Source organism: Carcharhinus amblyrhynchos, chromosome 7, assembly GCF_965287045.1.
Source record: "Carcharhinus amblyrhynchos chromosome 7, sCarAmb.v2.hapA, whole genome shotgun sequence".
NCBI classification, from domain to species: domain Eukaryota; kingdom Metazoa; phylum Chordata; class Chondrichthyes; order Carcharhiniformes; family Carcharhinidae; genus Carcharhinus; species Carcharhinus amblyrhynchos.
Window position 1 is genome coordinate 1,028,915 of NC_137330.1, and position 22,328 is coordinate 1,051,242.

At 54.8% G+C, this 22,328-nt stretch overlaps 1 protein-coding gene across 1 annotated transcript in view; it reads left to right on the forward strand.

Moving 5' to 3' along the window:
- LOC145344704 (cytohesin-2-like) overlaps nucleotides 1-20,014 on the forward strand; it is a 31,763-nt gene extending 11,749 nt beyond the window's left edge. The window contains 12 exon segments of the mRNA XM_080191810.1: nucleotides 3,747-3,894; nucleotides 4,338-4,404; nucleotides 5,681-5,799; nucleotides 6,098-6,185; nucleotides 7,326-7,352; nucleotides 7,354-7,438; nucleotides 8,400-8,548; nucleotides 9,403-9,514; nucleotides 16,659-16,735; nucleotides 17,109-17,180; nucleotides 18,349-18,503; nucleotides 19,147-20,014. Coding sequence (XP_080047936.1) covers nucleotides 3,747-3,894; nucleotides 4,338-4,404; nucleotides 5,681-5,799; nucleotides 6,098-6,185; nucleotides 7,326-7,352; nucleotides 7,354-7,438; nucleotides 8,400-8,548; nucleotides 9,403-9,514; nucleotides 16,659-16,735; nucleotides 17,109-17,180; nucleotides 18,349-18,503; nucleotides 19,147-19,234 — 1,187 coding nt within the window. The 3' untranslated portion in view covers nucleotides 19,235-20,014.
- The last annotated feature ends 2,314 nt before the right edge of the window (nucleotides 20,015-22,328 follow it).

The following is a 22,328-nucleotide window of genomic DNA, read 5'->3' on the forward strand; positions in this document are numbered from 1 at the left end:
GCAACATCGAGGGCCGAAGGGCCTGTACTGCGCTGTAATGTTCTATATTCTAATATTGGTGGGGATGGCTCTGTTGTATAAGATTGGTGGGGATATTCTGTGTGAATACTTGGTACAGTTAAGGAGTTTTGAGTGCTGAAACTGTGAAGCAGACACAGATACAAAAGCGTTGGTGAGATCGCTTCTGGAGTATTGTAGATAATGTTGCTCTCCTTCCTTAAGGAAAGGTGTAAAGGTGTTGTAAACATTTCAGAGAAGGTTTTCCAGACTAATCCCAGGATTGGGCAGGTTGTCTGATAAGGAAAGGTTGGGAGAGGCTGGGCTTGTATCCGCTGGAATTTAGAGGAGGAAGAGGTGACTCGATCCAAATCTTTTAGATCCTGAGGGGGTCTCAACAGGGTCGGTGTGGAGAGGATGTTTCCTCTTGTGGGAGAATCTAGAACTGGGGTGGGGGAGGGGTCAGTGTTTAAAAATAAGGGGCAGCCCATTTCAGATGGAGATGGGGGAAATGTTTTCTCTTGGGGGGAGGGGGTGAGCCTCTGGAACTCTCTCCCTCAGGAGGCGGTGGGGGCAGAGTCTGAATGTTTCTAAGGGAGAGTGGGATAGATTCCCGATTAATGAGGGGGTGAAAGGTTATTGGGAGGAATATGGGGACAAGGTATTGGCCGCAATCTTATCAATTGGGGTAGCAGGGCTGGAAGGGTTGATTGGCCTACCCCGATCCAAATTCAACTGTACATGCACCAGAAGTTTGAATAGAGAGAGAGAGAAGCTGTCCCTGGTTTTTGGTGTGAATGTCTTGCCTACTACAAACAATAAAGGCTTTGAGAAATTTCTTGAGAATTCTCCCATTCCCATCTCTCAGTGACAGAGGAAGGACTGTCTGTATAGAGAGAGAGAAACCCTTTCACACCCCCTCCCCCCTGTGCTGTTGCAATAGAGACACAGAGAGGTCTGTCTAGAGAGGGATTCAATATTGTCATGAAAGCATCGAGAGTGTGAGGGGACAGAGAGATGGTGGGGGTGAAATAGACAGAAGGTGTTTCTCTGGAGAAAGTGGTGGGTGAACTGCTGCTTTGAACCCACTGCGCTCTGTGTGGTGTAGGTACACCCACAGTTCTGTTAGGGAGGGAGTTCCAGGATTGTTATTGGATATCAGTCAGTCTGTGTGGTGTAGGTACACCCACAGTGCTGTTAGGGAGGGAGTTCCAGGATTGTTATTGGATATCAGTCAGTCTGTGTGGTGTAGGTACACCCACAGTGCTGAGCTTGCATGTTACTTTTTTGTGATTAGCGCATGAGGATCCCCAAATCCCTCCGTGCTGGAACTTTCTAGAAGTTTTACTGAGTTTGATGTTTCTGCAGCTGAAATAATAACAATCCTCAGCTGCCTACCAAAGTGAACAACACCATATTTTCCCATATTATATTCCGTCTGCCAACTTTTTGCCCACTGCCTTATTCTGGCTGAACACTCTTTGTGTCATCCCCTCCACTTGCATTCCCAGTTATTTTGTGTTGTCCACAAATTGGCAGATGGCATGTTTGCCTCCTTGACAATCCTGGTTCCTGTTAAATGTCAGTTTTGGCTCAATGTCGAGCAGTGGCCTGACTGACACATGACATGACCGGAAGCTGATTCAGTTCCACATGTTCTGGGATGCACCTGGTGTTTTTTCTGGATTTGCTTACTCACCAGTCCCTGGTTATAGAGCCATACAGCACAGAAAAGACCCATCCAGTCTGCACCATCAACTAAAGCTGCACTAATCCCATTTTCCTGCACCTATCCCTTATCTTTCAGTGTTATATTTAGGCTGTTCATCCAAATATTTTTTAAAGGTTGTGAGGCTTCCGGCCTCCATTACCATCCCAGGTAGCCCGTTCCAGATTCCACCACTCTCCTGAGTGAAAGAACTTTTTCTTAAATCCCCTCCGAATCTCCTGCCCCTCACCCTAAAACTCTGCCCCCTCGTGACTCACCCCTCAATCAAGGGGAACAGCTGCTCCCTGCTCCCCGTCGCTACCCCTCAGAATCTTATATACCTCAATCATGTCCCCCCTCAGCCTTCTCTGCTCTAGAGAAAACAATCCAAGCCTCTCTCTATAGCTGAAATGCTCCAGCCCAGGCAACATCCTGGTGAACCTCCTCTGTACCCCCGCTAGTACAGTCACATCCTTCCTATAGTGAGGTGACCAGAATTGCACACAGTGTTTTAGCTGTGGCCTGTCCAACACTCTGTACAAAGATCAGTGAAAATTACAGCACAGGAACAGGCCGTTCGGCTCTCCAAGCCTGCACCGACCATGCTGCCCGACTGAACTAAAAGCCCCTAATCTTCCCGGGACCAGATTTCTCTTTTCCCACCCTATTCATGTACTTGTCAAGACGTCCCTTAAAAGTCACGACTGCTTCCACTACCTCCCCCAGCAGCGAGTTCCAGGCAACCACCACCTTCTGTATCAAAAATCTGCCTTGTACATCTCCTCTAAACTTTGACTCTCACACCTTAAACCTGTGCCCCTGAGAAAATCTATCCACTCTGTCCATGCCCTCATAATTTTGTAGACTTCTATCAGGTCGCCCCCTCAACCTCCAATATTACCACCTTGCTCTTATATTCTATTACCAAAGAAGTCTCACAACACCAGGTTAAAAGCCAACAGATTTATTTGGAATCACGAGCTTTCAGAGTGCTGCTCCTCCACCTTGCTGTGTCTACCCCAGTCCAATGCCGACATCTCCACCTCACTCTACACCACAACTGACAAGGCATTTAGAACACTTGCTTTTAGCTATCCTAGTCAGTGCTCTGCTACCTTCAGGAATCCAAATCATAGAATCCCTACAGTACGTAAGGAGGCTGCTCGGCCCATTGAAGGCAGCATGGACAAGTTGGGCCGAAGGGCCTGTTTCCATGCTATGAACCTCTATGACTCTATTAGTCTGCATCAATCTCAATCTCACCCAGGCCCTATCCCTGTAACCCTGCTTGTCCCCCTGACACTAAGGAGCAATTTAGCTTGGCCAATTCTCACACCTATGGACTGTGGGAGGAAATCCACGCAGGCACGAGGAGAACGTGCAAACTCCACACAGACAGTGACCCGAGCCAGCAATCGAACCCGGGTTCCTGGAGCTGTGAGGCAGCAGTGCTAACCACTGCGCCACCTCAAGAGTTACAAAGTGAAATGCACACAAACGTACTCAGGATCTGCTGTTTACTAGACAAGCGCTTTAACCAGCTACGCCCCAATAATTACCCCAAGATTCATCCAGAGAGGAATGCGATGGTTCCGTCTTCCCTTTCTTGTTGGAACGAATCACCATGTTAACGGCTGCTCCCTGATCATGTCAGTCACCCGTTTAGGTGATTCCCGCCTGCAGCTTCTCTGTCGCTGGCGGGGAAAGGGCCCAGGATGGATCCCACGCTGGCACTGGCTGGGGAAGCACCCCCCCCCCCCCCCCACCACCACCTCCAGAACTGGCTCCCGTTGTTGGTCGGGCCAGTTCGTTGCTTGACTGAAGCAATTCTCCCCTCAGAATTCTTTCTCGATTTGATTTATTACTGTCACACGTATTATTATACAGTGAAAAGTATTGTTTCTTGTGCGCTGTACAGATAGAACATACCCTTCATAGAGGATTCTCATCCCCAGCTCTCTCGCCCTTCTGATGTCGAGATAGGTCTAATGTAACGTTTCTCTTTCTCTCCCCCCTTCCTCCCCCTCCTCCCCCTCGGCAGTCCCACCTGACCTGACGCCGGAAGAGAGGCTGGAGCTGGAGAACATCCGACAGCGGAAAGTGGAGCTGATGGTGGAGATCCAGAGACTACGCGATGAGCTGAAGGAGGCCATGTTCGAAGTGGAAGGGCTGGAGATTAATGAAGGAAGGTGGGCGAGGGCTGGAGGAGATGGAGGGAGGGGTGTGATGAGGGCTGTGTGCCAAATGCTCCTCCTGTGTAACAGAATTGAGGGGCTGAATGGCCCCCTCCGGTTCCTGTGTAATAGACTCGAGGGGCTGAATGGCCTCCTCTTGTTCATGTACAACAAGCTCGAGGGGCTGAATGGCCTCCTCCTGTTCCTGTGTAACAGGCTGGAGGGACTGAATGGGCCTCCTCCTGTTCCTGTGTAACAGGCTCGAGGGCCTGAATGGCCTCCTCCTGTTCCTGTGTAACAGGCTCGAGGGCCTGAATGGCCTCCTCCTGTTCCTGTGTAACAGGCTCAAGGGGCTGAATGGCCTCCTGTGTGTGGTCCCTGGAGATTATTAAAACTGTGGTGGAGATTTTGCAGAGGGACAGTTTTCTTGTGTGAGTGTGTGTGTGTTCTACCCACAGTAAAACTCTACAGAGGAACAAACAGGTTGCAATGGGACGGAAGAAGTTTAACATGGACCCAAAGAAGGTAAGTGAAAAGGTGGGGAGGGTTGATGCCACCTCTCACTGCCCCCCTCATACTATTCACCAGCCCCTCAATCCATTCCCCACCCTCCCGCCCCCATCCCTGAACCCACAATCTGTGTTGGACGGGACAGTACAGTGCAAATGCTGCCCTTTCCTAACTGAGCCCCTGGCCCCATAGAGGGATTGTCAGTGTGGCCTTTCCCTCCCCAGATCATTGCCTGGATCCTATTTCCTCACCTGCCCCCACTATAACCGTGCCGGTTTGATTGCACTGCCTCCCTCTCTCTCTCTCTCTCTCTTCCCCCCTCCCCCCCGCCCCCACACCGGTTTCTCTCTTCTTCCCCTTTCTCTCTCTCTCTGTCCAGTAAACCTTCCAAAGTCTATGGTCCCCCTCTCCCTCTCACCATGCCAAACTGTAGCTGTCACCTGCCTGCCCAACGCTGCTGTCTCTCTGCTGCACACTGTCCGCTGTGTCTCAGCAAACACTCCCTACGAGTGTGTCCATTCTGCTATAACCGATACATAGGATCCCTACAGCAGAAGGAGGTCATTCGGCCCATCGAGTCAGAACTGACCACAGTCCCACCCCAGCCCTATTCCCATAACTCCATTTACTCTGCTAATCCCTCTGATATTTAGGGGTAACTTACCATGGCCAATCAACCTAACCAGCACATCTTTGAACTGTGCGAGGAAACCGGAGCACCCGGAGGAAACACGGGGACAATGTGCAGACTCCGCACAGACAGTGACTCGAGGCTGGAATCGAACCAGGGTCCCTGGCACTCTGAGGCAGCAGTGCTAACTGCTGAGCCACCCCAATTTTCTCTCTCTCTGTCTGATTGTGTGTGTGTCTCTCTCTCTCTCTCTCTCTCTTTCATCCTTTCTGTCTCCCTCTGTCCCGTCTTCTCTCCATCGGTCACTTTCCCCTCTGTTGCGCTCTCTTGTGTCTGACTGTCTTCCTGCTCTCACTCTCTCTCTTTGTTACTCTCTATTTGACTCTCTCTCTATTACACTTGCCTTCTCTCTCCCTGTCTGTCTCTGTCAAATATACTTTCTCTCTCTGTTACTCTCTGATTCTCTCTCTCTCCTTGTCTAGTACACTTTCTCTTACTCTCCTGTCTAATGCTCTGTCTCTCTCTCTCTAATACATTTTCTCTCTCTCATTCTCTCTGATTCTCTAGTACACTCTTTGCCTATTATTCTGTCTGTCTGATTGTCTAACACACTTTCCCTCTCTCTTTGTCTGATTCTCTCTTGCTCTCTCTGAGCTGCAGGGTATCCAGTTCCTGGTGGAGAATGAGTTGTTGAAGAATGTCGCTGAGGATATCGCTCAGTTCCTCTACAAGGGTGAAGGACTTAACAAGACAGCGATTGGGGACTATCTGGGGGAGAGGTAAGAGGGACAAGGGGAAGAGTGAGAGGGGTGACATGGGGAGACAGGGGGTCTCATGCGGGGAGAGGGGGTGACATGGGAAGGGTGGGTGCAGAGATGGGACGTGCTGTATTAGCCACTGGGCGTAGGGGCGTCACCGGGCAGCCAGAGGGGGTGGGGATGGGGATTTTTCGACCTGAGTCTGTGTGGGTCAGAACTTGTGATTTTATCATGCTGGTTTAAACTCTGTCTCTCCCTCTGCCTCACACTCTCCCTTCTTCCCCCACCTCCCCTTCCCACCACTGTCTCTCTCTGACAGGGATGATTTCAACATTAAAGTATTACACGCCTTTGTTGAACTCCATGAGTTCACGGATCTGAACTTGGTCCAGGCTTTAGGTGAGTGAGTGCCAACTGCTCATTTGATTCCAGCGCGTGCCACATCACCCGCTACTCCCTCCCCAGCTCGTGCCCTCGCATTCTCCCCGTCCCCGCACCCGCCCCGCTTGCCCGCGCCTCCCCGCCCCCCTCGCGCCCGCCCACGCCCTCCCCGCCCCCTCGCCCCCTTGCCCGCCCCCTCCCGCCCCCCTTGCCCGCGCCCCCCTTGCCCGCCCCTCCCCGCCCCCCTCGCCCGCGCCCACCCCGCCCCCCTCGCCCCCGCCCTCCCCGCCCCCCTCGCCCGCGCCCTCCCCACCCCCCCCTCCCCGCCCCCTCCTCCCCACCCCCCTCGCCCGCCCCCTGCCCACGGCCCCTGCCCCCCCGCCCCCCTCGTGCGTGCATGGGTCCCCCCCCGTCCCCCCCGTCCCCCCGTCCCCCCGTCCCCCCTGGTCCCCCCCGTCCCCCTCGTCCCCCCCGTCCCCCCCGTCCCCCCCGTCCCCCTCGTGCGTGCATGGTTCCCCCCCCGCCCCCCTCGTGCGTGCATGGGTCCCCCCCCGTCCCCCTTGTGCGTGCATGGGTCCCCCCCCGTCCCCCTCGTCCCCCCCCGTCCCCCCCGTCCCCCTCGTGCGTGCATGGTTCCCCCCGTCCCCCCGTCCCCCTCGTCCCCCCCGTCCCCCCGTCCCCCTCGCGTGCATGGGCCCCCCCGTCCCCCTCGTGCGTGCATGGTTCCCCCCCCGTCCCCCCGTGCGTGCATGGTTCCCCCCCCCGTCCCCCCGTGCGTGCATGGTTCCCCCCGTCCCCCCTGTGCGTGCATGGTTCCCCCCCGTCCCCCCCGTGCGTGCATGGTCCCCCGTCCCCCCTGTGCGTGCATGGTTCCCCCCCCGTCCCCCCCCATGCGTGCATGGGTCCCCCCGTCCCCCCGTCCCCCTCGTGCGTGCATGGTCCCCCCCGTCCCCCTCGTGCGTGCATGGTGTCCCCCGTCCCCCGTCCCCCGTCCCCCGTCCCCCGTCCCCGTCCCCCGTCCCCTGTTCCCCAGCGTTTGCTGCCCCTCCCCCTTCTCCCCCCCTCCCCCTTCTCCCCCCCCTCCCCCTTCTCCCCCCCTCCCCCTTCTCCCCCCCCTCCCCCTTCTCCCCCCCTCCCCCGCCGATCTGACTGTGTGTGTGTTGCAGGCAGTTTTGTGGAGTTTCCGTTTGCCTGGGTGAGGCTCAGAAGATTGATCGAATGATGGAAGCGTTTGCCCAGCGATACTGTCACTGTAACCCCGGCGTCTTCCAGTCCACAGGTACATGTTGCAGCTCACTGCCCGCTCGGATCCGTGTCCATCCTCTGCCCTTCCTCTGCCCCACTGTGTGTCTCCACCTTTCCCCCCCATCCCATTATCCACCCCATGTCCCAGTGTCTCCCCACCCCTCACCTCCCGTCCCCTCGATTCCCCGCCCCCCGTCCCCCTCGATTTTCCCCCCGTCCCCCTCGATAGCTGGAGTACTGTGTGCAGTTTTGGTCGCCACACTTACGCAAGGATATTTTGGCCTTGGAGGGAGTGCAGAGGAGGTTTACTAGGCTGATACCGGAGTTGAGGGGGTTGAAATATGAGGAGAGGCTGAATAAACTAGGCTTGTACTCGTTAGAGTTTAGAAGAATGAGGGGAGATCTCATTGAGACGTATAAGATGATGAATGGGATGGATAGGATAGAGGTGGAGAGACTCTTCCCGCTCAGAAAGGACAGTAGGACTAGAGGGCACAGCCTCAAGATAAAGGGGGTGCGGGCTTAGAACGGAGTTGAGGAGGAACTTCTTCACTCAAAGGGTGGTGAATCTCTGGAATTCTCTGCCCGTTGAGGTGGTGGAGGCTGCCTCGCTAAATATTTTTAAGACGCGGGTTGATGGGTTTTTGATAAGAGAGGGGATTAAGGGTTATGGGGAGAGGGCGGGAAAGTGGAACTGAGCCACAACAGATCAGCCATGATCTCATTGAATGGCGGGCAGGCTCGAGGGGCTGGATGGCCTACTCCTGCTTCTATTTCTTATGTTCTTATGATTTCCGCCCCCCCGTCCCCCTCGATTTCCCCCCCCCCCGTCCCCCTCGATCGAAGCCCACCCCCCTTGCCCCACACCCCCCAGCCCCCCTTCCCCCCTTTTCTTATTCTGTAATCTCTCTCTTGTTCTCCAGTCTGTCTCTCTGTCTCGTTCCTTGATCTCTCTCTCTCTCTGTTCACTAATCTCTCTCTCTCTCTCCGCACAGATACCTGTTACGTTCTGTCCTTTGCGATCATCATGCTGAACACCAGCCTCCACAATCCCAACGTCCGAGACAAACCCACTGTCGAGCGATTCATCACCATGAACCGGGGGATTAACGATGGCGGAGACCTCCCTGAGGATCTGCTGCGGGTGTGTATGAGGCACTGAGTGGGTGGAGAGGACCCGGGACAGTCCAGAGCATGGGCTCTCCAACTCTGAGATGTCTAGGTGGGAGGGAGGGAGTGAGTGGAACCAGCCCATGCTGTCTGACTTGGAGGAGGAGAGGCAATCTCATTCAAATGGATCAAATTCCGAGTCCCCACCCCCCCCAAAGCCTGTCCACCATCTACAAGGACACAAGTCAGGAGTGTGATGGAATACTCTCCACTTACCTGGATGAGTGCGGCTTCCAACAACACTCGAGAAGCTCGACACCATCCAGGACAAAGCAGCCCCTGCTCGATCGACACACTAACCCCCACCTTCAACATTCACTCCCTCCACCACCGACACTACAAGATGCACTGCAGTGACTCACCAAGGCTCCTTCCACAGCACCTTCCAAACCCGCCACCTCTACCACCTAGAAGGACAAGGGCAGCAGACACATGGGGAACACCACCACCTGCAAGCTCCCCCTCCGAGCCCCACACACACCATCCTGACTTGGAAATATATCGGTCGTTCCTTCACTGTCACTGGGTCAAAATCCTGGAACTCCCTCCCTAACAGCACTGTGGGTGTACCTACACCACACGGACTGACTGATATCCAATAACAATCCTGGAACTCCCTCCCTAACAGCACTGTGGGTGTACCTACACCACATGGGACTGGAGTGGTTTCAAGATGGTGGCTCACCCACCACCTTCTGGAGGGCAGTTAGGGATGGGTAATAAATGCTGGGCCAGTGATGCTCACACCCCTTTCGAAGGGCCGAATGGCTTCGTATGCCTCAGGCAGTTTTGGCAAACCTATCTTTATGTTTCTGCTCTGCTCCTCAGAACCTGTACGACAGCATCAAGAACGAGCCCTTTAAGATCCCGGAGGATGATGGCAATGATCTGACCCACACATTCTTCAACCCCGACCGCGAGGGCTGGCTGCTAAAGCTGGGTGAGGAAGGCAGGGTAGGGGACGGGCGCGTGGGGGTGGGGGGCAGGGAATGTCCAGCCTGCTGTAGGCTGGGTGAGGAAGGCAGGGCAGGGGATGGGCGCGTGGGGGTGGGGGGCAGGGAATGTCCAGGCCCTGGCCACGGGCACTGGAGGCAGATGGGGCGGGGGTAAAGGAAGAGCCCTGTGCGCGTGCCAGACGCGGATCCTGCCCGTGAAACCCCGCAGTGTCGAATGTCCCGAGGACTCTCTCTGTCTTTGGCTCGGCCAGGGTGTTTCGTAGCATCGATGGGGGCATGGGAGGGGTTGGAGGGGGACAGGTCCCAGGTGAGGGAGAGGGGTGTGAGAGTCCTCCGCCTCACATTCCCCTCGCTGACCCCACCCCACTCAGAAATTCTCCATCCTCGCCCAGTCCCTCATGCCTGCTACCCCTGTGCCCTCCCTCCCTCCAACACCCCCTCCCAACCTTACGCTATTGAACCCCCCATCCATCCTCTCCTGGCCATCTACCACTGCCCCCCACCCCTACCAACTCGCATCTGTCCACACCCATTCCCTGTTCACCCATCCTGCCCCGCACCAACCTGCCCCGATCCCACTCCAGCCCCAGGTGAAGAAGGAGGGAGAACCCCTCCCCGGGACTGCCTCTGTCTACTCGATAATCCCGACTGTCAGGTCTCTCATTTGCAGCCAGTCAGTAATGTGGCCCCTTTTTACCCTTCTTGTAAACTTTCACCTCACTCTTATACTCCTAAAGCTGGGTGTGAGTGTGTGTCTGTAAGAGTCTGCGTTTAAGTACGGATGTGGTTGTGAGAGCTTGCGCACTGTGACTGTGGAATAGTCCAGCTTGAGGTCACATGGGAGTGTGCATGAGTGATCCAGTGACCACTTTCCTGTCTGCTGCACTTAAAAGAAGCAGGTGTGTGAGAGAGAGTGTGAATGAGAGAGGGGGGGGGGCGCGTCACAGAGAGAGGGGGGGGGCACGAGTGGGAAAGAGAGAGAGAGGGGGTGCAAGTGAGAGAGAGAGAGTGTCGCAAGTGAGAGAGAGGGTCGCAAGTGAGAGAGAGAGAGGGTCGCAAGCGAGAGAGAGAGAGAGGGTCGCAAGCGAGAGAGAGAGAGAGGGTCGCAAGCGAGAGAGAGAGAGAGGGTCGCAAGCGAGAGAGAGAGAGAGGGTCGCAAGCGAGAGAGAGAGAGAGGGTCGCAAGCGAGAGAGAGAGAGAGGGTCGCAAGCGAGAGAGAGAGAGAGGGTCGCAAGCGAGAGAGAGAGAGAGGGTCGCAAGCGAGAGAGAGAGAGAGGGTCGCAAGCGAGAGAGAGAGAGAGGGTCGCGAGAGAGAGAGAGAGGGTCGCAAGCGAGAGAGAGAGAGAGGGTCGCAAGCGAGAGAGAGAGAGAGGGTCGCAAGCGAGAGAGAGAGAGAGGGTCGCAAGCGAGAGAGAGAGAGGGTCGCAAGCGAGAGAGAGAGAGAGTCGCAAGGCGAGAGAGAGAGAGAGGGTCGCAAGCGAGAGAGAGAGAGAGGGTCGCAAGCGAGAGAGAGAGAGAGGGTCGCAAGCGAGAGAGAGAGAGAGTGTGTATGGGAGAGAGAGAGAGGCTGTCTGTATGAGAGAGTGTGTGTGTGTATGGGAGAGAGAGAGAGAGAGGCCGTGCGGATGAGAGAGTGAGTGTGTGTATGGGAGAGAGAGAGAGAGAGGCCGTGCGGATGAGAGAGTGAGTGTGTGTATGGGAGAGAGAGAGAGAGAGGCCGTGCGTATGAGAGAGTGAGTGTGTGTATGGGAGAGAGAGAGAGAGAGGCCGTGCGGATGAGAGAGTGAGTGTGTGTATGGGAGAGAGAGAGAGAGAGAGGCCATGTGGATGAGAGAGTGAGTGTGTGTATGGGAGAGAGAGAGAGAGAGGCCGTGTGTATGAGAGAGTGAGTGTGTGTATGGGAGAGAGAGAGAGAGAGGCCGTGTGTATGAGAGAGTGAGTGTGTGTATGGGAGAGAGAGAGAGAGGCCATGTGGATGAGAGAGTGAGTGTGTGTATGGGAGAGAGAGAGAGAGGCCGTGTGTATGAGAGAGTGAGTGTGTGTATGGGGGAGAGAGAGAGAGAGAGGCCGTGTGTATGAGAGAGTGAGTGTGTGTATGGGAGAGAGAGAGAGAGAGGCCATGTGTATGAGAGAGTGAGTGTGTGTATGGGAGAGAGAGAGAGAGGGGCCATGTGGATGAGAGAGTGAGTGTGTGTATGGGAGAGAGAGAGAGAGGGGCCATGTGGATGAGAGAGTGAGTGTGTGTATGGGAGAGAGTGAGAGAGAGAGGCTGTGTGTATGAGAGAGTGAATATATGTTGGATGGTGCAGAAGGGAAAGGTGCTGTCCGGTGTGTGGAGGAGAGACTTGGTTGGGGCGGGGACTGTGGGGGTGGGGGTGCGAACTGTCAGACTGAGCAGGACCCTCTTCACTCCTCATGTTTCGGGGTCACTCTCGGGGGTCACACTCACTGGGATTTACGACCCCCTTCCCCTCCTGTCTCTGTCCAGCTCCCTCCTATCCCACAGTTCAGTCACACCTCCCCCTCAGTCCCTCCCGCTGTTACCAGGAACGAGTTTGTAAATTAGCACAAGATTTTGGCTAATGAATTTCTGTACCCACTTCTTCTTTTTTAAAATAACTTTTCTTTCTCTTTCTTTCTCTCTCTCTGTTTCTATGTGCCCTTCCCTCCCTTCCCTTCATTCTTGTCCCGTGTGAATGTGTGTCTGTGTACATGTGTCTGTGTATGTGTGTGTGTATGTATCTGTGTACGTGTGTGTGTATGTGTATGTACATGTATCTGCATGTACGTGTCTGTATGTGTGCACATATATATGTTTGTGCATGTATATGTGTGTGTATGTGCATTGTGTACACATGTATTTTGCACTGGGTCTTGTGTGTGTGTGCGTGTGTGTGTACATTTGTGTGTACATGTGCGTGTTCATGTACATGTGTACATACATGTGTGTGTGTGTACATGTGTGTGTATACGTGTGTATCTACATGTTTTGCATTTTGGGTCTTGTGTTCCCTGCATTTCCTCCCTGCCACTCCCCGTGCCTCTCACCCTGTCGTTGCTGAGGAATGGCTTCCCTCGCTCTCTGTGTGCTCTGTGCTTGCTCTTTACCTTAGGAGGTAGGTAAATCTGCAATGAAACCTCACATCAAACCCCAACCATCTTAGCAGCCTGCACGCACCCGCACGGCCCCCTCTAATCCAATCCACTACTATCTCTCTCCTTCTGTCTCTCTCTTTCCCTCTGTCCTTCTCACCCTCTGCCCCCTTTCTCTCTCTACCTCTCTTCTCTTTCTCTCACCTTCTTCCGCTCTCTCTGTCGCCCGCTCGCTCGCTCTCTCTGTCGCCCGCTCGCTCTCTCTGTCGCCCGCTCGCTCTCTCTGTCGCCCGCTCGCTCTCTCTGTCGCCCGCTCGCTCTCTCTGTCGCCCGCTCGCTCTCTCTGTCGCCCGCTCGCTCTCTCTGTCGCCCGCTCGCTCTCTCTGTCGCCCGCTCGCTCTCTCTGTCGCCCGCTCGCTCTCTCTGTCGCCCGCTCGCTCTCTCTGTCGCCCGCTCGCTCTCTCTGTCGCCCGCTCGCTCTCTCTGTCGCCCGCTCGCTCTCTCTGTCGCCCGCTCGCTCTCTCTGTCGCCCGCTCGCTCTCTCTGTCGCCCGCTCGCTCTCTCTGTCGCCCGCTCGCTCTCTCTGTCGCCCGCTCGCTCTCTCTGTCGCCCGCTCGCTCTCTCTGTCGCCCGCTCGCTCTCTCTGTCGCCCGCTCGCTCTCTCTGTCGCCCGCTCGCTCTCTCTGTCGCCCGCTCGCGCTCTCTGTCGCCCGCTCGCGCTCTCTGTCGCCCGCTCGCGCTCTCTGTCGCCCGCTCGCGCTCTCTGTCGCCCGCTCGCGCTCTCTGTCGCCCGCTCGCTCTCTCTGTCGCCCGCTCGCTCTCTCTGTCGCCCGCTCGCTCTCTCTGTCGCCCGCTCGCTCTCTCTGTCGCCCGCTCGCTCTCTCTGTCGCCCGCTCGCTCTCTCTGTCGCCCGCTCGCTCTCTCTGTCGCCCGCTCGCTCTCTCTGTCGCCCGCTCGCTCTCTCTGTCGCCCGCTCGCTCTCTCTGTCGCCCGCTCGCTCTCTCTGTCGCCCGCTCGCTCTCTCTGTCGCCCGCTCGCTCTCTCTGTCGCCCGCTCGCTCTCTCTGTCGCCCGCTCGCTCTCTCTGTCGCCCGCTCGCTCTCTCTGTCGCCCGCTCTCCCCCTGTCGCGCGCCCTCTCTCTCTCTCTCCCAGTCGCGCGCCCTCTCTCTCTCTCTCCCAGTCGCGCGCCCTCTCTCTCTCTCTCCCAGTCGCGCGCCCTCTCTCTCTCCCTGTCGCGCGCTCGCTTCCCTCCTTTTCTCACCTTCACTACTTAGTCTCTCTCAGTCTCTGCCTCTTTTCCCCACTCCCCACTGCTTATGCTCCCTGTCTCTCTCCCTCGCTTTCCACCTCCGCGTTCTCGGTCCTTGCTGACCCTTACCCTGCTCTTTCTCTCTCTGCCTCTCCCTCTTTCCCATCTCTCCTGTGACCCTCCACCTCTTCCCCCACTTGCCCCCCTCTCCGCCGGGTACTGGTGTCCTCTGTCCGCTGGCCTCCCCTTGTCGCCGATCCCGCCCTCCATCTCGGGGCGGGGGGGGGAAATGGATCATTTCTGAATCACGCAGTTCCGTCTTGGGCCCTATCACGTCCATCCCTCACCAGTCTGTGAAGGCACTCGCTGACTGGAGGACCTGAGTGGAAGGTGTGCCCACTGTGAGCTGGCAGCACCCACGACTATACCCTCCTCCTCCCCCAGCCATGCAGCACAACATCTGGCCCTCCGGGGGCGGTGTGGGGGGTGGGTGCGAACTGTGTGGGACAACACCAATCAGATCAGGACTGGTGCTCAGCGATGTCCCGTATCCCCCCAACTCCCCAACACCTCGCTCTGAGATCCTGATTACTGCAGCAACTTCTGCTTTCACCCCGAGCGATGCAGCTTCCGGCTGGAATAGTGATCTCAGTGACAGGCGATTGCAGAACTTAGAGGTGCAGAGGGATCTGGGCGTCCTAGTCCATGAATCACAGAAGGCTGGTGTGCAGTTACAGCAAGTAATTCAGAATGCTAATCAAATGTTATCATTGATTGTGAGGGGAATTGATGAGAGAAGCAGGGAGGTTATGCTTCAGTTGGACAGGGCATTGGTGAGACCGCATCTGGGGTGTTGCGGGCAGTTTTGGTCTCCTTATTTAAGGAAAAGTATAAATCTGTCGTAAACAGTTCAGAGAAGGTTTATCAAACTGATCCCAGAGAATCATAGAATCCCTACAGTGCAGAAGGAGGCCATTTTGCCGATTGAGTCTGTTAGGGAGGGAGTTCCAGGATTGTTATTGGACATCAGTCAGTCCAGTGTAGTGTAGGTACACCCACAGTGCTGTCAGGGAGGGAGTTCCAGGATTGCTATTGGACATCAGTCAGTCTGTGTGGTGTAGGTACACCCACAGTGCTGTTAGGGAGGGAGTTCCAGGATTGTTATTGGACATCAGTCAGTCCGTGTGGTGTAGGTACACCCACAGTGCTGTTAGGGAGGGAGTTCCAGGATTGTTATTGGACATCAGTCAGTCTGTGTGGTGTAGGTACACCCACAGTGCTGTTAGGGAGGGAGTTCCAGGATTGTTATTGGACATCAGTCAGTCCAGTGTGGTGTAGGTACATCCACAGTGCTGTTAGGGAGGGTGTTCCAGGATTGCTATTGGACATCAGTCAGTCCTGTGTGGGGTAGGTACACCCACAGTGCTGTTAGGGAGGGAGTTCCCCAGCGACAGTGAAGAACGGTCAATATATTTCCAATTCGGCGAGTGTGGGGCTTGAAGGATTAAACCTCCAGGTGATGGTGTTCCGCTTGCATCTGCTGACCTCTCCTTGTCCTTCTAGTTGAAAGCAGCCATGGACATCTCTCATCGGCTGAATTTACCAGTGTGGGGCTGAAGGAGTAATGTCAAGTAATTAGGGAAACTAATAGAATGATGTTGTTTAATGTGAGGGGATTTGATTACAGAAGCAGGGAGGTTATGTTTCAGTTGTACGGGGTATTGGTGAGACCACATCTGGAGTGTTGTGGGTGGTATTGGTCTCCTTTCTTAAGGAAAGGTGTTGTAAACCGTTCAGAGAAGGTTTTTCCAGACTAATCCCAGGATTGGGCAGGTTGTCTGATGAGGAAAGGTTGGGAGACGCTGGGCTTGTATCTGCTGGAGTTTAGAAGAGGAAGAGGCGACTCAATCCAAACCTTTCAGATCCAGAGGGGGTCTCGACAGGGTGGGTGTGGAGAGGATGTTTCCTCTTGTGGGAGAATCTAGACTGGGGGAGGTGGGGGGGGGGGTCACTGTTTGAAAATAAGGGGCGGCCCAGATGGAGATGGGAGAAGTATTTTCTCTCGGGTCAGGGGGTGGGGGGATTAGTTTCTGGAACTCTCTTCCTCAAAAGGCGGTGGGGGCAGAGCCTGTATGTTTCTAAGGGAGAGTGGGATAGATTCCCGATAAACGAGGGGGTGAAAAGTTATCAGGGGAGTCAGCAGGAATATGGGGACGAGGTTACAATCAGATCAGCCACAGTCTGGGTTAGCAGGGTAGAGGGGCAGAATGGCCTATCCCACTCCGGGTCGGTTTGTTTGTATATTCACACACAGCGGGTCATTGGCTCCCAGTGCCCGGGCCGTCTGATAGAGCAGCGAGAGGAATTTCCGTCAGAGAGACGTTGATTGTGGCGGGAATCGATTAACTGTTTGTATTTTTGTTCTTAAACCAGGGCTGTTCGTACGGGGGAGGAGGTTCGATACCATGAGGAGGGGAGTGGGGGCATCTGGGGCAGAGCAGCGAGGGCGGACTCATTCCCCCTCCGAGGGGCTGAATAGTCGGAGTGTGAGGGTTTGAGAACCCCCGACAGCCCAGTTCGCTCTCTCTCCGGAGACGCTGACTGGCAGAGGAGGGGGTGGGTGTGATGCTCGACTCCCCTTCTCTCCCTCTCTCTCTCCCACGCGCGGTTGCCTGCGCAATTTTGGTATTACTCAGTGGTTGTCTCTCTCTCTCTCTCTCTCTCTGTCTCTGTCTCTCACTCACCCCACCCCCACCCCCACCCCTTCCCCGCCAATAACCCAGCAGGAGGTAGAGTAAAGACATGGAAACGACGGTGGTTCATCCTCACCGACAACTGTCTGTACTACTTCGAATACACTACGGTAAGAGAGATGTCAGGGGATCTGAGGGGTGGGAGAGGGCTGCATGAGGAGGAGGGGAGGGGGGAAACCATACAGCGCTCCCGGAATCGTGATCATATCCTCCTGGAACCATAAAGCAGCAATGCATCCCTCACTTCCTTCTGTTGTCCCAAACATTCCCAATACTGGCACCGGGGGGAGTGTCAGCCTGGATTATGGAGCTCAAATCCTAGAGTATATACATCTACCCCCGACAGTGCAGCACTCCCTCAGTACTGGTACCATCCACAATCAATGCCATCATGCTTCCCCCCTATTTCTCAGTGAACCCTCTTGTTTTGATCTGTGCTGCTGTTTGCTATTCTGGTGAGTTGACATCTTCAAACTTCCACAGGACAAGGAACCCAGGGGAATTATCCCGTTGGAGAATCTCAGCATCCGGGAGGTGGAAGATCCCAGGAAGCCGGTGAGTGAGGGGGGAAACGGCCAGATACAGTGTGAAGCTCCCTTGACACTGACCCCATCTCTCCACTCACCTGACGAAGGGGCAAACCCCAAAAGATTGTGGGTTTACTATCAAATAAACTTGTTGGACTTTAACTTGGTGTTGTGAGACTTCTTACTGTGTTTACCCGAGTCCAACGTTGGCATCTCCACATCATGACTCCCATCAAACACTCCCAGGACAGGTACAGCACGGGGTTAGATACAGAGTAAAGCTCCCTCTACACTGTCCCCCATCAAACACTCCCAGAGGACAGGTACAGCACGGGGTTAGATACAGAGTAAAGCTCCCTCTACACTGTCCCCCATCAAACACTCCCAGGACAGGTATAGCACAGTTAGATACAGAGTAAAGCTCCCTCTACACTGTCCCCCATCAAACACTCCCAGGACAGGTACAGCACAGGGTTAGATACAGAGTAAAGCTCCCTCTACACTGTCCCCCATCAAACACTCCCAGGACAGGTACAGCACGGGATTAGATACAAAGTAAAGCTCCCTCTACACTGTCCCCCATCAAACACTCCCAGGACAGGGACAGCATGGGGTTAGATACAGAGTAAAGCTCCCTCTACACTGTTCCCCCATCAAACACTCCCAGGACAGGTACAGCACGGGGTTAGATACAGAGTAAAGCTCCCTCTACACTGTTCCCCCATCAAACACTCCCAGGACAGGTACAGCACGGGGTTAGATACAGAGTAAAGCTCCCTCTACACTGTGTTAGACCAATGGTCCTACACTGGGTGTGGGGGACACGAAAGCAGCTAGAACATCTGTTGCTGATCTTGGTTAAACACTGGGAGTTCGGGAGCCTGGCTGTGAAGGCAGGTTTGGGCTGTGTAGCACGGTTCCACCCATGGTGGAATAGCCCAGCCCTTGAAATTTATCTCAATTGTGAAGAAGGAACTGTATGGAGCAGGAAGGAGTCATTTCACTCAGCTTAACAATCTCGCCATCTCTCTCACCCTCTCCCTTTCCCACGTCCTTCTCTCTATCCTCTCCCTTTCACGTATCCCTCTCCCTTTCACGTATCCCTCGCCCTTTCCCGCCTCCCTCTCTCTCTCCCCTCTCTCTCTCTCTCCCCCCCCCCCTCCCTCTATCCCCCACCCCCCACCTCCACCCCACAGAACTGTTTTGAGCTCTATATCCCGAATAACCGGGGACAGCTGATCAAGGCGTGTAAGACAGAGGCAGACGGCCGCGTGGTGGAGGGGAACCACATGGTGTACCGGATATCAGCACCCACCCCCGAGGAGAAGGATGAGTGGATAAAGTGCATCAAGTGAGTGGGTTCCCCGACAGTGATCCTAAAGCTTGGCTCATCCAAAAACCCCCCCGCCCCGCCAGTGTCCGGTCACCAACCTGCCCATTGCTGACCTACAGTAACCTCTCCAATCCTCCATTATACCATCTCCAAGGACACAAGTCAGGAGTGTGATGGAATACTCTCCACTTGCCTGGATGGGTGCGGCTCCCAACAACACTCGAGAAGCTCGACACCACCCAGGACAAAGCAGCCCCCGCTCGATCGACACACTAACCCCCACCCTCAACATTCACTCCCTCCACCACCAACACACAGAGGCAGCCGTGTGTACCATCTACAAGATGCACTGCAGCGACTCACCAAGGATCCTTCCACAGCACCTTCCAAACCCACCACCTCTACCACCTAGAAGGACAAGGGCAGCAGACACATGGGGAACACCACCACCTGCAAGTTCCCCCTCCGAGCCCCACACACACCATCCTGCAGTTTGTTTAAACCTGTTTGACTCTCAGGATTTTGGATGGGGGGTGGGGTGGGCGAGATGGGCAATTTGCTCCTGACACGTTTTGATGTGAAGCGGTTAGTTTGCCTCATGGTTCAGTTTCCTGAATTGTCTCTTCTTTCTCTCCCCTCCACTCTCTGTACCCCCTCTCAGGGCTGCCGTCAGTATCGACCCCTTCTACGAGATGTTGGCCGCCCGTAAGAAGCGGATTTCCATCAAGAAGAAAACCGAGCAGCCATAGGGAGCGTGAGCGAGCCAGCCAGCGATGGAGGGAGAGAGGAGGATGTACAGGATAAGGACCCAACATGCCAGATAGTCGGGAGAGGACTGGGCGAGGGACTTGGGCAGAAAGAGAGTTGGCACTCCCTCCATTGTCCTGCCGCTCCCGAGACAACGATCCATTGCGGGGAATAATCTGCACCTCCGGAGATTGCGGATCGCCACAACCTCCCAGGGGAATGCTCCGCAGCTCCAGAGATTCCGGATCGCCACAACCTCCCAGGGGAATGCTCCGCAGCTCCAGAGATTCCGGATCGCCACAACCTCCCAGGGGAATGCTCCGCAGCTCCAGAGATTCTGGATCGCCACAACCTCCCAGGGGAATGCTCCGTAGCTCCAGAGATTCCGGATCGCCACAACCTCCCAGGGGAATGCTCCGTAGCTCCAGAGATTCCGGATCGCCACAACCTCCCAGGGGAATGCTCCGTAGCTCCAGAGATTCCGGATCGCCACAACCTCCCAGGGGAATGCTCCGTAGCTCCAGAGATTGCGGATCGCCATGACTTACCGCAGGGAATGCTCTGCACCTCTGGAGGTTGCGGATCTCCCCCTCTCTCTGCGTCTCGCCGCTCTCTTGCCCCCTCAGACTTGGCGCTCGCTTTCGCGGGCTGATGCCCCTCATGGCGCGTGAGAACTCTCAGATCCTGCCAGTTTGAGCCATCGACCTTCTTCTACAGATTATGGACCATTTAATTATTATTGCTCATTGTTAATATTATTGGTTAATATTATTAATATTATTATTATTTCACCACGAGCTGGGAGTCTCGCTGCTTCCTCCACACTGCTGGACGTCCTGTCATCCTCCCTGCCGGGTACGGAAACATTTTTATTCATGGGAATGTGCGCATCATTGGCCAGACTCAGTGTTTATTACCCATCCCTAATTGCCCCCTTGGGGAGGTGATGGGTGAACTGCCATCCCATGTGGTGTAGGTACACCCACAGTGCTGTTAGGGAGGGAGTTCCAGGATTGTTATTGGACATCAGTCAGTCCATCTGGTGTAGGTACACCCACAGTGCTGTTAGGGAGGGAGTTCCAGGATTGTTATTGGACATCAATCAGTCTGTCTGGTGTAGGTACATCCACAGTGCTGTTAGGGAGTTCCAGGATTGTTATTGGACATCAATCAGTCCGTCTGGTGTAGGTACACACACAGTGCTGTTAGAGAGGGAATTCCAATATTTTGACTGCAGTGACAGTGAAGGAACGGCCGATATATTTCCAAGTCAGGATGGTGTGTGTGGGGCTCGGAGGGGGTTGGTGGGCGGCGGTGGAACCTGCAGGTGGTGGTGTTCCCCTCGTTCTATAAACGTACCACCCAACTTTCCAGGAAGCTTGGTTGACACTTTTCTGCTGATTCTGTAATGACTTTCCTCTGTCAAGGAGAGTGGTTAATAGTGAATAAGAAGGTTATAGGTTACAGGAAGATATAGATGTGTTGGTCAGATGGTCAGAGCTGTGGCAGATGGTATTTAATCCTGATAAGTGCACGGGTGATTCACTTTGGAAGAAGAAACAAGATGAGAGAGTAATTAATGCATGGTAGGATACTGAGAAGCTCAGAGGCACAGAGGGATCTTGGGTTCATTAAGATCCCTGACAGAGCAGGTGAATAGAATAGTGAAGAAGGCAAATGGGGTACTTGCTTTTACCAGTCGTGGTATAGAGTATAAGAGCAAGGAGGTAATGTTCGAGCTGTACAGAGCATTGGTGAGGCCACAGCTGGAATAGTGTGTGCAGTTCTGATCACCTCACTATAGGAAGGAGGTGATTGTACTGGAGGGGGTACAGAGGAGATTCATCAGGATGTCGCCTGGGATGGAGCATCTGAGCTGTAAGGAGAGAGTCTGGGATTGTTTTCTCTGGGGCAGAGAGGGCTGAGGGGGGGACGTGATTGAGTTGTGTAAGATTGTGAGGGGTATGGATAGTGGAAGCAGCTGTTCCTCTCGGTTGAGTATAAGACACAGTAGCAGAATTAGGCCACTCGGCCCATCGAGTCAGCTCCGCCATTCATTCATGGCTGATATTTTCTCATCCTCATTCTCCTTTCTTTTCCCTGTAACCCCTGGTCTCCTTATCAATCAAGACCTTATATATAAGACCATAAGGTAAGGCCATAGCCAGTAATGCGGGGGCAGAGTTTTAGGCTGAGGGGCAGGAGATTCAGAGGGGATTTGAGAAAAAGGGTTTTTCACTCAGAGGATGGTGGGAATCGGGAATGTACTGCCTGGGAAACCGGAAACCTTTAAAAAATATTTGGATGAACGCTTCAAGTATCAAAACATTTAAGGATATGGGACAAGGAAAATGGGATTAATGCGCCCTTAGTGGGAGATGTTGTCAGTACAGACTCAATGGGCCGAAGGGTCTGTTCTGTGCTGTACCACTATGACATCAGTGACAAGAAACAGTTCCATGGGACTTGGGGAGAGCAGGGGGGTTGGGGAGGGGGGTGGAGGGGTTTTGGGTGTTGGGGAGGGGGGTGGAGGGGTTTTGGGGGTTGGGGAGGGGGGTGGAGGGGTTTTGGGTGTTGGGGAGGGGGGTGGAGGGGTTTTGGGGGTTGGGGAAGGGGGTGGAGGGGTTTTGTGGGGTGGGGGTGGGAATGGATAGGGCGTGGGGAGTTGGAGCGTCCTGCTGGGGGAATACTTGTCCTCAGAATGGGTGTATTATTTGCAGCGACTGGCACGGCAGGACCATCGTCGAGTGTTACCGTGGAAGGCTATGTTCAGAATTTGGGGGGGGAGCGGTTTCGATGGACTTCACTGCTCAGCATCCCACATTCGATGTGCCCACACATGGCACTGTGTGTCCACCCCCACACTCTGCCTCAGAGGTGGGTGATGCTGCCACCAGGTATCAGCTGGAGGATCTTAAAGCGCAGCAGATGCAGCAATATAGGACAGAGTGAGGGAGCTGGATTAACATCAGTACAGATACAGTCAGTAACACAGGGTGCTGGGGGGAGAGGGGTTACTGAGTGACAGTGTGAGGGAGCTGGATTAACAGTACAGATACAGTCAGTAACACAGGGTGCTGGGGGGGGAGAGAGGGG